This window comes from Nesoenas mayeri (genome assembly GCF_963082525.1).
Source record: "Nesoenas mayeri genome assembly, chromosome: 2".
NCBI classification, from domain to species: Eukaryota; Metazoa; Chordata; class Aves; order Columbiformes; family Columbidae; genus Nesoenas; species Nesoenas mayeri.
The window spans coordinates 55,064,754-55,078,021 of record NC_137543.1 but is presented as its reverse complement, the minus strand read 5'-3'; the positions used below and the strand labels follow the sequence as shown (position 1 = coordinate 55,078,021).

General features: G+C 39.9%; 1 protein-coding gene across 2 annotated transcripts in view; it reads right to left on the bottom strand.

Annotated features, from left to right (window-relative positions):
- Nucleotides 1–251: 251 nt before the first annotated feature.
- Nucleotides 252–13,268, bottom strand: part of RALBP1 (ralA binding protein 1) — a 33,724-nt gene continuing 20,707 nt past the window's right edge. Inside the window, exons 2-10 of one of the 2 annotated variants that reach the window (XM_080339635.1) lie at nucleotides 9,493–9,589; nucleotides 8,755–9,213; nucleotides 6,362–6,711; nucleotides 4,788–4,949; nucleotides 4,179–4,310; nucleotides 3,787–3,894; nucleotides 2,899–3,020; nucleotides 2,365–2,488; nucleotides 252–2,084 (exon numbers count right to left, since the gene is read on the bottom strand). In XM_080339635.1, the coding sequence (XP_080195761.1) occupies nucleotides 1,821–2,084; nucleotides 2,365–2,488; nucleotides 2,899–3,020; nucleotides 3,787–3,894; nucleotides 4,179–4,310; nucleotides 4,788–4,949; nucleotides 6,362–6,711; nucleotides 8,755–9,213; nucleotides 9,493–9,511 (1,740 nt within the window). In that variant the 5' untranslated portion in view covers nucleotides 9,512–9,589 and the 3' untranslated portion in view covers nucleotides 252–1,820. The remainder of the gene's footprint in view (nucleotides 2,085–2,364; nucleotides 2,489–2,898; nucleotides 3,021–3,786; nucleotides 3,895–4,178; nucleotides 4,311–4,787; nucleotides 4,950–6,361; nucleotides 6,712–8,754; nucleotides 9,214–9,492; nucleotides 9,590–13,268) is intronic. The other variant, XM_080339634.1, reaches the window with a different exon arrangement.

Genomic DNA, 13,268 nt, shown 5'->3' with positions numbered 1-13,268 from the left:
AAATCTCTAGTAGTAACAAAGAAAAGTCTCAAAATCTTTAATTTGATCAAGCTAAACTTGATTCAGCTGAGTTATGGAGGGTTTCTATGACACTCAATTGCACAGAGTGTTCTTTCAGAGGAGAGCTATTTAGAAAGCCTTAGTTTTTCATATAAACTTCTCAAACTGCGAGTAGCTGCCCAAGAAGAATAACTGTTGTTTGCATTAGAAACAGATAGTATACATTATGAAGTAGATAAATTAGAAACTGCTTTCAAATGGCTGTTGAATTTATTTGCTTGATAAATACGATCCTAACAAAATAAAAGTTAACCAATATTAAGAGATTTGTCTGAAGAACATTAGAAAAATCCACGACAATTCAATAGGAATTAGTGTGAATCAAACAACAACAACAAAAAAGTTTAAATACCGCCAGCAAATATAAAATGTATGTAACGAAGGCAAGGGAGAATGCTTTAGTTTACATTTGTCATCTGACCACATTTTTCTGTGTTTATAAACTTTTTTCCCAAATTTTAAAAAAATACTATGCTGTTTTTCTATAACATATCAAAGCATTATTTGTACAAAAATCAAATCATGGCCAATGATTCACAACAGTGCAATAGATTAAAGAATATAACCACATCCAACAGGTGCTGAAAATAAATATCCAGATTAAAAAATAAGATAGCCTATCTGCACACTGTGGAGTTTGCTGCCTATGTCTGAACCCATGGGTGAGCATCTGAAACATTAAATGGCCCTTAAATGCCACATGGCTGGAGGCTTTTGATGGGTAGAAGCAGGAAACCAGCCAAACCAAATGCAAGTCCCAGGTGGTGGTTGTTTCTTTTTGAACAACACCACAAAAGAGGCTATTGCTGTTTGTTAGATTAGGTGCCTCCCATTGACGTTGTTCTTCAGGCTTATTTGGAAAGCACAAGTGACTTGCATTTCTGCAGAGGGAAATGCTGTATTGCTTGGTCAGGCAGCTTGATATTAAGTGACTTAACCCATCCCCATCCCTGCCTAAAGCAGCTGTCAGTGGCTTTCTCTGAGGGACCCAAACATTTGAAATGGCTGAAGAAAAAGCTGGTGGCTTATCCGGCAGCAGTGTGAACACAGCCTGTCATAAACAGGTATGATGATGGTGGTTTATAAACAAGCAAATGGGTTACCTGTGTTGCTAAAAGACATGAACAGCTCTTGATGAACATTTCCACCATACAGGGACATAAATAACATCTCTCAAGTTTTTACATTTATTCAGTACATCTCAGAACAAAAATGAAGCTTAAGGGCATGTTAGGTAAACGCGATACCCCGCAGTCTCCCAACTTTTCAGCCAACCCAGAATAAATTTAAAGCTCCCTTGTATATATTCTGCATCAGAAAGGTATCAAAGGCACAAGCAAGAAGTGACTAGGTTAATAAGCAGAAATAATGGTGAATGAGGATGAAGAGAATTCACAAGGCAAATAATTAGTAAATGTGAGTGAGTTTTTGTTTATTTACTGAAAATGAGATCTTCCAATTCTGCTCCAATGAATGTAAATAATGATTTTGGTTTAAAATAAAACTGTTACTGAATTATTTTAAATCACCTGAAGAAAACCAGTCTTGAAATAATCTGATACTAACTGGAAAACTCTTCTGGCCTCTGCAAACAAACCTGAGTCTGATGAGTAGAAGCCACAAGTGTTAGAGACAAAAGTCTCCAGGGCTTAGAAGTTTCTTTACAGAATGTACACAGCCAGCAATAATTTGTGCAGTTTGACTCAAATTACAGTAATTCGCACCGTTCAGTTGATTTTATGCATATCCAAGGAGCCTGATCAAATTGGAGTTTCTTTCCTGTCTTTACTTGGCGATGGCTTGACTTGCTGCTCCTTGCTTGCTTTTGGCTGCTCTTTGGCTGCTTTTGTCTCCAGGACAGTGTCTCTTTGCTGCTGAGGAACACCCCCGCGTTTTTCTGGCTCCTCTTCTTCCTGCACCTGCTGCTCCGATTTCGCTCGCTGCAGCAGCCGAAGCTGCACCCGCAGTTCGATGATGGCCTCTCGCTCCTCATGAATTGCTTGGTTCAGGTGGTTGTTCTTTATCTTTTAAGCAAGGAAAACAAATGTCAGGGCTGCTTCTGACAAAGAACTGCTGTAGTGAGGGCGGCCGCTTAGCCCTGCACAGTGAAGCTTTGCTGTTAACCCAGGCAGCAATGTGGACGTGCACACTACAGTGATTTTAAACCAGAGCACGTGGGTTTTACGCCTACGTGAAATGGATGCAAAAGTACCAGTTTGCACGTGTGCAAAAGTCTCTGCACAGACTAAATCAAGTAAGCACTGAGGAGAAGAGCACCAGTTAATACAAAGATGCAAATCTTACCTCCAGTTCCTCGTTCTGCCTCTGCAAATCTTCCAGGATGACCTGCAGTTCCTCCTCATCTTCACTCTCACTTTCACTCTCGGAAGAATATTCCTCGGTTTCACTTCGGCCGTGCTGCTGGCGACTGAAAGACCAATGACAAACTCTGATTTAAACGCTTCCTCACGTCTGCCAGAACTAGAGCGGTATAAAAGAGTCAACTTACAGCCACCGAATCATCTGCAGTGGTTTTAAAAACAAAACCAAAATTTATTTTCAAAGCTTAATTTAGTAAACCAGTGATTTCCCAGGGGGGTTTTTTTTAGTGCACAGGGTCTTGTTTCCTTTAGATAATTCCATTGTTATACTCAGAATTTATCCCAAGAGGTCCAAAGTTGCTAAGATTTCGATTAAAAAAGGCAGATTTCAAATGTGCTGTTCATAGGGTGAGCTTTTAAGTGAATTTAGAGTATTGTTTCAGAAGAGCATATATGTACTTCTAAGCAAAGAATGCTCGCCTGGCAGGGGCTCTGGTGTGAGCAGTGTCGCTTTTACCTTTGTATTTCAGCTATTTCTGCTCGGAGGCGATCTATTTCTTCCTTTTCTGAGGCAATCTGTCTCCGCAGAAACTGCTCCATGGCCAGTAGTTCTTCTTGTTCTGTTAAAATCTCGTTCTCCTGCAATGATCAATGAGTTCACTGAAAGCCTTGACTTTACGTTCTATAGGAACACATGAGCAGTATCAGATGATACTGTTCTCTGAAATACTTTCAGAAGAAGTGGTTAACAAGCCTGCCTTGATTCATCAAGACCTCAAAGCAAATCTAAGTTCAAAACCAATGTCTGTTCTTGAATCCTCAAGACAACTGCTGTACTGAATAGTTATGCAGATGATGCACCAAATTCTGGCACATTTGGCTGCCTGTTTCCTTAAATCGCAGGGAAAAGCTCTGGCTGACCAGTAAAATAACTAGAAAAACTGAATTATAAAATATGTCTTTGAAGATGAATGTTCAAGGAGCAAAGTACAGTGGAGAGAAGATCAAAGTTACTGAGGAAAGCAAAGGAGGGCAAAAAAGCCAAAATAGTTGCCTTACTTCCTTTGATTGGCAGGAGAGTAGTTAATGGCATTAGAACTGGTTAGATTTGGAAATGCTTTCTGAGTATATTTAAAAAAAAAGAAGTAGCCTTTATTGTTAAATGGTGTCTCCTTTCTGCTGTTAGCAAGGGTCTAACTCAGCCTTGGGTTCATGCCTGCAGTCAGTGTTGCTTCCCTACTTTATTTAAAATTAAAACAAAGTCCTTTATTTTAATGGACTGAGAGACCCCTTTAAGCCTTCAACCTCCCACTGCATTAGAAAGAACAAAAGTGTGTTCAATATTTCTGAAAGATAAGGAACAAGAAAATAGCAGCAGACAACCAGGTAAGAGCCTGCCACCTACCTGTGCAAGCAGAATATTTATAACTTCTTCATTCTCATTCATTTCTTCTTTGGAGACATCCTCCTTGGAAAGGCTGGCAATTTCTTGTGCAATCTTCGTTTCACACTCCTGCCAGAGAAGGAGAACAACTTTGACATATTCTATCAAACACTTAAGCTTTTAATCATACTTTTTCTTTTGTAAACAACTATGAAGGAGTGCAAAGATCTTGCTGTCCCTAGGGAGAGCCAGCTAACTAGAAAATGCAATTGCTTGTCAGACGTGTAAAGTTAAGACAAAAAAAATCTGCAGTAAAAAGAACAAAACATGGTTTGATCTGTGTGCCTCTGTACTGCCAGAAATCAGGAATCTGTGATTTAGGTGTTTGGCCAATAAATAGCAAAGTTACCCACCTGTCTCTTAGCTTCTCTTAGTTTCCTCTTAAGAGCTGTTAAAATTCTTTGCACCTCCCAGAGTCTCTCTTCTTTGGATAAGTCTTTTATCCCTGCCTGCAAGTCCCTGTGTAAACAGTTCAGCAGGAACTCCTAGAAATATTGCCAAAGAAATTAGTGTCTTTAACATATCACAGCAGGGCAGACTGAAAAGAAATATCTTTTTGGTTTTGTGGCAACTGGCTTGTTTTGGTTTTCAATGCCTGACGTGTCGACCAACATCAAGTGTTTGTTAACTTACATTCAGCACATGATCTAGAACTAGCTGAAGAGCAATACTAAATAATCCACACTTTTAAACACGTTCTCCTAACCTTTCTCCCACGATAAAAATATCAAAGATCATAGCAAAGCAATCCATGGAAGGCACAGTTATAATCATCACAAGACCATAAACACTTTCCACACATGAAATGGGCAGGAATATCACCAGTCTCTGTCCAGTGGTGTCCACTGACAGGACGATTGTGATGGAATTACAGAGTATGTTACAAGCTTATGAGAATTTACTACTGAATGTACAGAAGTCAGGGCAAAGATAAACATGAAAACAGTAAAGTAAATGCCAACCTGCCGCCTGATTTCTTCTTTGATGCTTTCTTGTGTTTCTGGAAGCGCTGGCATTGTTGCCATATTTGACCAGCGAAGGGGTTTTGTCACCTGCTTCAGGGTCACATTCCCAAAGAACTCCTGAACATGTGTGAAAAACACATACAGGACACGGTTGCTGATCTGCAAAAAAAGGCCACACAAAATATTGGTTAAGCTGATTTATTCACATCACCTTTATCTGCAATGCACAGTATCTTTCTCCAGAAACACGCAGCTTTTAGTACGGCTTTTGGTGAGTCATAGTCCTGTTAGTTTGCCCCAACAGATTAAAATCTGAATTTAAAATGATACTTTAGATGACCTAGTGCTGACCTCATGGAATGACTTCGCTCTCTCTCTTACCTGTGTTTCTGAGGCATTTTTATGCTAAACTCAGAATTTTTACACATCTTAACCTACTGCAATTGTTTTAATCACTGGTAGATACAGAAATGTATTACATCTTTATGCATGTAAAGGTTGTTAGTGACAGCAACAGGTAAGAGGGAACACCTACCTAAGTCCTATGGCTGCTTGCTGGTACGTTCTCTGTCCTCCCCCAACCTGTAACTATTTTCTGTAACTCTCAGCTGATTTAATATAGTAGAAAAAGTAGCTGGAAAGAAGCTGCTACTGTACTCCTTGTTTTAATACAAAACAGAACAAGTATTTATTTTGATATTATATCTTCCATTAAAATTCAAAAATTTACTCTGAAAGATGAGTGTTTTGTCACTACCTGCGTTTTAATTGCTAAAATCTACTTCACGACAAAACATGATGGGGCTTGCATTCTTTTACAGTAGTTGTTGCTTCTTTTGTTAGCTAGAAAGCGCCTGGCACAGCAAAAGAGCCAGGAATACGCAGCCCTTTTGCTACTGAGTCTCCACCTAGACTCTTAATTATAAAGCGAAGCTTTTCTAAAGTGTGCGTTTCCTTCTAGAAGACCCACACCAAGTAACACCATGTTCCCATTATGCACAGGACTAATTCTGAGCTGTATTTAAATACTTCCATGATGTTTATTAAGGAATTAATCCAGAAACCACAAAATCTTACTGGAAAACTAAGTCAGTTGTTTTTCCCCAGCCATTTGACTGCAGCCACCAAAGCCACTGTACTGAAGCCACTGCTGCACCAGGAAGATCTATTTGCAGGATGGGGTTCATCAGCTTGATGTTAAAATCAAGCAACAATACACTCTTCACTAAATTGTCACTGAATATAAAGCTCACAGAAATTGTGTATCTGCATGAATTATTGGGCAAATTCAACATTAAATTACTTCTGTTCACAACAGAAATAAAATCCTGAGACCATCTTTGTATCACTCTCATAAGAACCCAAGTATCAGACCCGCAGTATGCAAGCTCACATTCAGAATGTCTTTTGTTCCCCCTTTCCCAGCATTTTAGGTTCCTGAGGTATAAAGAGAAGCTGTAATTTAGCTTTACTGTATCAGACAATACCTGATTCCCACCTGCAAAAGAATTCCTACAAAGCCTGCCTTGGGCTGAAGTTCTGCTCTAACACTTGCTGTGTGGTACACGTACCTGGACAGTAGGGCTGAGCACTATAGAAATGTTCTGGATGTTCATTTTTGTTTCCAGTTCCTTTGCGATAACATGGTCCATGTGCACAATCAGCCAAGAAATCAGGAGATGGTTACACTCTGGCAACTCCTTCAGCAACCTCTGGCATTCCTGAACTTTCTCAGCTTCTGTGCTCTTCCCACAAGCATCTTCAAAGCGAGGCATTAGCTCTTTGGTAAGCAAATTTTCAGGCAGTTCTCGTAGGTACTGTTTCAGCAAGCTGGCTACTGTATTGGGCTCATATTCTTCCAGATTGGGAGATTCTTCTCGATCATAGGCTGCTTTTAGCTCATCAACTTTTGATTTTATTCCTTAAAATATTTAGAGCAAGAATTAAGAGAAATCTTCAACTGTAAATGTATAATAGTTATATTTCATTTTTTTTTTTAGGGGGGATGAAATTGTTTCATCTCTCCTTATGATTTAAGCTAATTGAGGAAGGCCTTTTAAAGGTCATCCACATGTAACAAAGTTCATAGAATCACAGAATTGTATCAGTTGCAAGAGACCCTCAAGATCATCGAGTCCAACCATAACTTAACTCTAGCACTAAACCATGTCCCTAAGAACCTCATCTAAATGCCTTTTAAACACCTCCAGGGATGGTGACTCCACCACTTCTCTGGGCAGCCTGTTCCAGTGCTTCACCACCCTCTCCGTGAAGAACTTTTTCCTAGTATCTAAAAAAGTTAAAAATCATTACTCAAAATTATGTGTTCACTGCTTCTAGAAGACTGACTACTACTATGAAGCAAAACCACAATGGTGCCGAAGTTCTGAATCAGAACTGGTGCCAGCATTTCCTCGCATCAAGGAGCACAAAATAGGGTGATGAAGGGCAGGGGAACATAAGATCAATTATGTATTTGCATTTAGCATCTTTCTGGCTGTTCAACTATACAGCCTTAAGCCAAGTAGCAAATATGCTATCAACTCAAATATTGTGCAACAAGTTCTACCTATAACAGCTTTCCTCTGTCAAAACAAAACCCACACTTTTTCCTTTCCAGATTTCCAGCTGGCCCTTCTCAGCGGAGGAATCTCACACAGGATTCCTGATTTGAGGCACTGCATGAATAAAGGTGTGTTTACACAATTACTCAACCCAGCCAAGACTTTCTGTAAAGTGTTTTTATAACTCGGTGGCATTCCAATCTCCTCAAACTCAGGGAAATTTCATTCTTAAAGCTCAAACACCCACTTGAGTTACATCAGCTCTATGTGCTGCCATGGCTTGGCTCATACACAACCAGCAAAGCTGGGTGCACTCAGCCCGTGGTCAGGGCCAGGTAAAATGTGGCCAGTTTCATGTCCAAGAGTTTAGTCATCACAACAGCTGATAGGTTGTTAAATCACCGCAATCCTCTCCCTGAGCTCTCCATTTAAACAACCTTACACACACAAGAGGGTGCTGTTGCACTGGTTTACACCTACAAAGTACAAACATCACAAATCATTTACAGGAAACACACCTTGTGTGAAAATTCCCAATGCATTATGTGTTGAAAAAAACCACACAACCGGAATGTTCCGATGGGCAAGACGAAGAAACTGCTGAAGCTGCTGCGGTATTCATGCATGCCTACCAAATACCATGTAGATCGACAGCGTGAAGACAGCTTAATGAAGCCATTCCAATCGTTTGCTTACTGTTTTACAGTGCTAGGCAACTTGTTCCAAATACTTTTCCTCAAGTTTCATTTCTCACTTGTTCTTGCTCCCTTAAACATACCCACAGAGGTACTTACACAAGTTATATTGCAGATACAGTTCACAAATAAAGGGACTGTTTTGTTGAACGTGACTAAAACTGATGTTTCATTTATGCAAGCTGGTGTTACTTAACTACCATGGTTAATTTGCCTGCTGTTGCTAGGTTTAAATAGTGAAACTTGCATTTTCTGCTTATTAGTGTATTCGCCCAAAGAAAAGAAGTTTTAAGAAAAAAAATAATACAATGGAAGTAACTGGAAAAAGCAACTTAGTGGGAAGCTTAAGTAATAAAATAGTTATATCTCATCTTTGCTTTTGCAATCAACTAGCATTGTATTTCTAATGGAGAAGTGAAAAAATACAAGCTGGCCATACTTACACATTTTATGCATTGTTACCATCCTATCACAAAAGGCCAAAACAAGCGTATTTTTACTGCCATTAAGGAGTCCAACCATATTAGCAACTTTTCTGGTACTTCAGACCTACAGCTATGCTTAACTTTAGCTACCTGATTATCTTTTGGATAATTAAAATGAATTCAGCTATAAACAAAGTCTCTAGGTGTTGAAGATGGTAAAATAATAAGAAAATTGCATGTAAAGACCTTAGGAACGTGCATGTCAGTGTGCCCAGAGTACCTGAAACTCTGTAGATGCCTTCACATTTCATGCCATACTTCTCTACGTAATCTATACATTCACGGAAAACGGCTGGCAGGCGGATGCCATCATACAGCATGGTCCTGTCTACCGCGTCAGACAAAGGAATGCCAAACACGGGCCTGTGACTCGGAACATCCACTTGAGGTATCTCTGTCTCTTGAATTGGCTTCTTCTTTTTCTTTTTCTCTTTCCACTGTTTTACAACATCTGCTGCAGTTAAGTCTTTTGACTTCTTCTCTTTATGCTTGTCTTCCTTATGCTTGTCTTCCTTGTGTTTTTCATCTTTGGGTTTCTCTTTTATCTTAAAATCCTTCTCCCTTTTTTTTGAAAAGCTGGGTTTCTTGAAGACATGTATTCCCTTGGACCGCTTCAGCTTTGAAGGACTTTCAGCTTCATCGCCGGAACTGTCCTCTTGAAATGCGGCATAACCTTCCGCTATTAGGCAAAGGAGGAGAAGGCAAGAGGACAGCTGTGAGTCTGTTTAGTTTCTAGATAGCACATCATAACAGGGAGAGAACAAGCAGCAAATATGTAAGGAGGAGAGAGAAGAAGATGCATGAATTAAAACACAGCACCTGCCTGACTCCTCAGAAGGTTTTATTGAGTTTTTACACAATTAAGTGGAGAAAGATTAAATCAAGGTTGCATAATCACGTCAAAGATAAGCCACACAGCTCCTGAACAATCTAAACAATTAATACTTCATATACTTACTCATAATGGCAATGTCCATCTTATGGGCTAGTTTCCCATCTAATAGTCAAGGAAATGCAAAATAAAAACAACTGTCTGGCACCTTCTCTCTATGTTCCTGTAATCAACAGTATAAGAGTCACTGTTAAGCATCATCTACTACATACACATAATTCTACACAAACTTCTGCTAAGAACAAACTAAATTTCAGCCACTTAACTCCCCAATTCATTTCCAGAATATTACGAATTTCAAGATAAGTACGAAGTTAACAAAGTTTCAGCCTCAAATAAAATACCAAAAAAACGAACAAAAAAGCCCAAGCACAGTCACTTTTCCATTAGACAAATAAAGCAACTCCAGTAACACTAGCACAATACCTGTCAGTGAAGCCGCGTATTTGCCTTAAAAAGCATCAGACAAGTCCCTGGGTGGCGTATGCTGTTTCAGCAGCAAAACACCAAGTGCCGTCTAAAAGGTCCACCTGTGCTTTTACTAACTACGCCTCTGCAGCTGGCCCTGCCCATCCTGCAGGCAAGAGCAAGGAGAGCTTTAAAGGTGGATTACAAAACAAAACCAAAACCAACCAACACACAATCAAACCAAAAAGCCAACTGATTGTGATGGTACCCCATTTAAAGAAAAATAAGCCTAAAACCTGGTCAACAAAGAGGACATTTCACATGCCACCCGCAGCAGCCAGGTCCCCGGGGCAGCCAGCACTGGCTTCAAGGTGAAGCCCTCACCACACAGACCCTTTGAGGCTCTTCCACTACCCACAGGCAGCGCCTCTGCCCAAGTGAGGGACCACATCAACACTAGTTTTGGGTAGTGGAAAACTACCCCCTTCAATTATAAGAGCGAGCGTCACGGACAAGGTTATAGTCTGTAATTTTTACAGGTGAAAGATATTGTGCAAAAGAACCAGGGGGCATTCAGTCCTTTATTCTTCAAATTCTAAACTATATTAAGGCTCAGAGTTTCTCAGCGTTATTTCAGCACATCCAAGCAGCAGTCTGTATTTTGAAGCCTCCTTGGCTGCTCTGTGGAAGATAGCTTTTAATAGTCAAATAAATATAAGAAATCTATTAAAGCACAGAACTGCCATAAAATAATTACAGCTGTTTGACCAGCTCATCCTTCCCATCCTGGACTCGTCCCAAACATGCACTGGTCCCGTCCAAGGGAATTTTAATATAAAAACGCAAATGTTAACTGGAGGACAGCTAGCAACCAGGTCTTACCCTTCCTGTTTACTGTCTAATCCATCATTCCCTCTTCTGGTAAACTAAACCCAGAAATGGATATGGAAACCCGCAGTGCATAAACAAAGAATTCAGCCAGATCTTCCCCAGAGCTCAGAACAATCCACCCTCAACCCTTCCTGCTGGGCGGCTGTGACAGCCCCAGTCTGGCAGCGTGAGGTTCCCCCACACGGAGTGGGACCGGCACCAGCGCATCCCCTGGGCCAGCACAGGGGACCCGAGGTTGTTTTCACCACCAAACACAGCCCCTGCCTCGCATGTCTCAACACTCTGTGTTGCAACACAAATCTCAGTGCTTTTCTAGAGCTGTGGTAATGCAACACCAGCAACAGCACATGACTGGAACTGGTAATTCTTGACTTTGTGAGAAGACATGAAGGAACAAGTTAAATACAAAACAAGCATATTCTAATTTGTCACAGTAACGTAAGTCAAAGTTTAGAAATACATGCTAATGACAGATTCACAGAGAATCTCCCACCCATACCAAGAGGGGTTTTCATATGTCTCTCAGGTAACCCAATTTTTTTTACCATACTTCTGGTAATAAAATTGCTGTTTACCTTTCACCAGTGATACAATATATCGAAATATAAACAACCTGAATTTACACAGAAGAAATATCATCAAAAGCACTTGACAAATCAGGTAATTTTAAATGTGGAAAGAAGTATTACCTACTGTTAGTGAACTAGTATATCTGTTCACTGTTTTCTCAAGACTTCTAGTCTGCATTTTCCCATCACTCTAACGTGCACCAATTTTCCTCCACCTGTATGAAGCCAGTATTCATTTAATAAACACTCAAATTCCACCAGCATAACAACGGGACTCTGCCAGTTCCTTCTTTCGGCTTTGCCACTATTATGCCTTCACTGCAGTTACTTTAAATGTGATGCTGCAAGTACAGCTCTTACCTTACTGACAATTATGAAAACCGCTTTGAAAAATAATAATAAAAAAATTCCAGTGTTACTCTGGAAAAATCTAATTTACAGGCTTAAAAGCTTTGTCACGCAGCAAGACCACTGTTTCTATCAGTCTCCTTACTTGGGAATACTTGTCCTGCACTCTCACAATGCAGCTATAAATTCCTCCTATAGCATTTACTTTTGACACAAAGGGGTGCATTGTGTAGAACTGCCACTTATCAAACCTACGATATGATACATTTTGTGCATCAGGTTTCTGATGAGTTTTTAAGTCATTTATGCCTCTATGTCGGATGTTGGCTCCCTGGGGAAATTTGGATGCACCTGTAATTAATTCACTAAGAGAACACGTGGATTGCTTTTACATATGGAAGACTTAGTAGGTCAGCTATGACTATACAGACCCATGCGCAACACTAGCATTAGTTATAATCTAATTTCAATTTATCAGAGGGATTGCCATCAACTTGTATGCCACTTATAAATAAAAGAGTAAGACATCCACAAATGCAGAATGAGCTGGTGTAGATGGCTTCTGTTTCCTCTCCTAATCCACAAGATGTGTTGTTATTATTAATAGAACCTGAAAACTTACGGACATTACCAACACTTACTATCCAACTTTCAATTAGATCTGTTTGCTTGTAATATACATTCAACTCACTGACGTGAGCACAGCACTCCCAAACAAATTCTGCATTCGCATTACTGTGCAGTGCTACGCAAGGAGAGCAAATTAACTTGAAATATTAAATTTGCCTTATTTTGATATAAATAATTACTGGCATTCAAAGGCAAGCTTTTAAACTATTTGCAAAGAGTACTTTGCTAAATAAATACACAGTGCTATACAGGTACACATGCCAATTTGTCAGTAGATGGGATGTAGCAACACAAAGATAAACCTTGATATGAAGAGTCTCTAATGCTTATCGCGGGTAGAAAATTCTAGTAACTTCTTATTCTGTAGATCTGGAAACTGTACTCAGAGCTTTTCCACACACCTCATCAGTAAAAACAATGTTTTGTTTGTAATGGCAGCTATTTGGTTATTTCGTAGGATGACAACGGCTTCCTTAAAATGTTCAACAGACCTTCCCCTATAGACATGTGATATTTCTCCACAGAAATGAAGGATCCTGAGCATGAATGTAACTTACCAAGTCATTGCTTTACTTGGAACAGCTGGGAATGCTACTGGAGCTTTTGTATAGTTGCTGGATGTCCAGCAGAAATTATTTTGGAGAAAAATCCCTTACGATGACAGAAAAGAGAGCAGGCTGGCATCTTCCACCTGGTGATACCCAGCACAGAGTGGCAGATGGCTAGAATCTCAACTCAGCAACTCAGGGGAAGAAGATAAGGTTGACACCAACTGGAGACCCAGGATTGTTTGGAGAAGGTCCCCAAGTTAACAGGAGGAATATTTCAGCCCTCCTCTACATCTCAAAAAAACCCATATACGACCTCTTGCCCAACACATTAGAGATTTGGTCTTCAAAAATATTTCCTGAAAATTTCAGAAGAGTTCATACCAATGATACTACTGTCTTTTCACAAGATAGTTTAGTTTACAATTCAACCAATTCTCCATTTTCC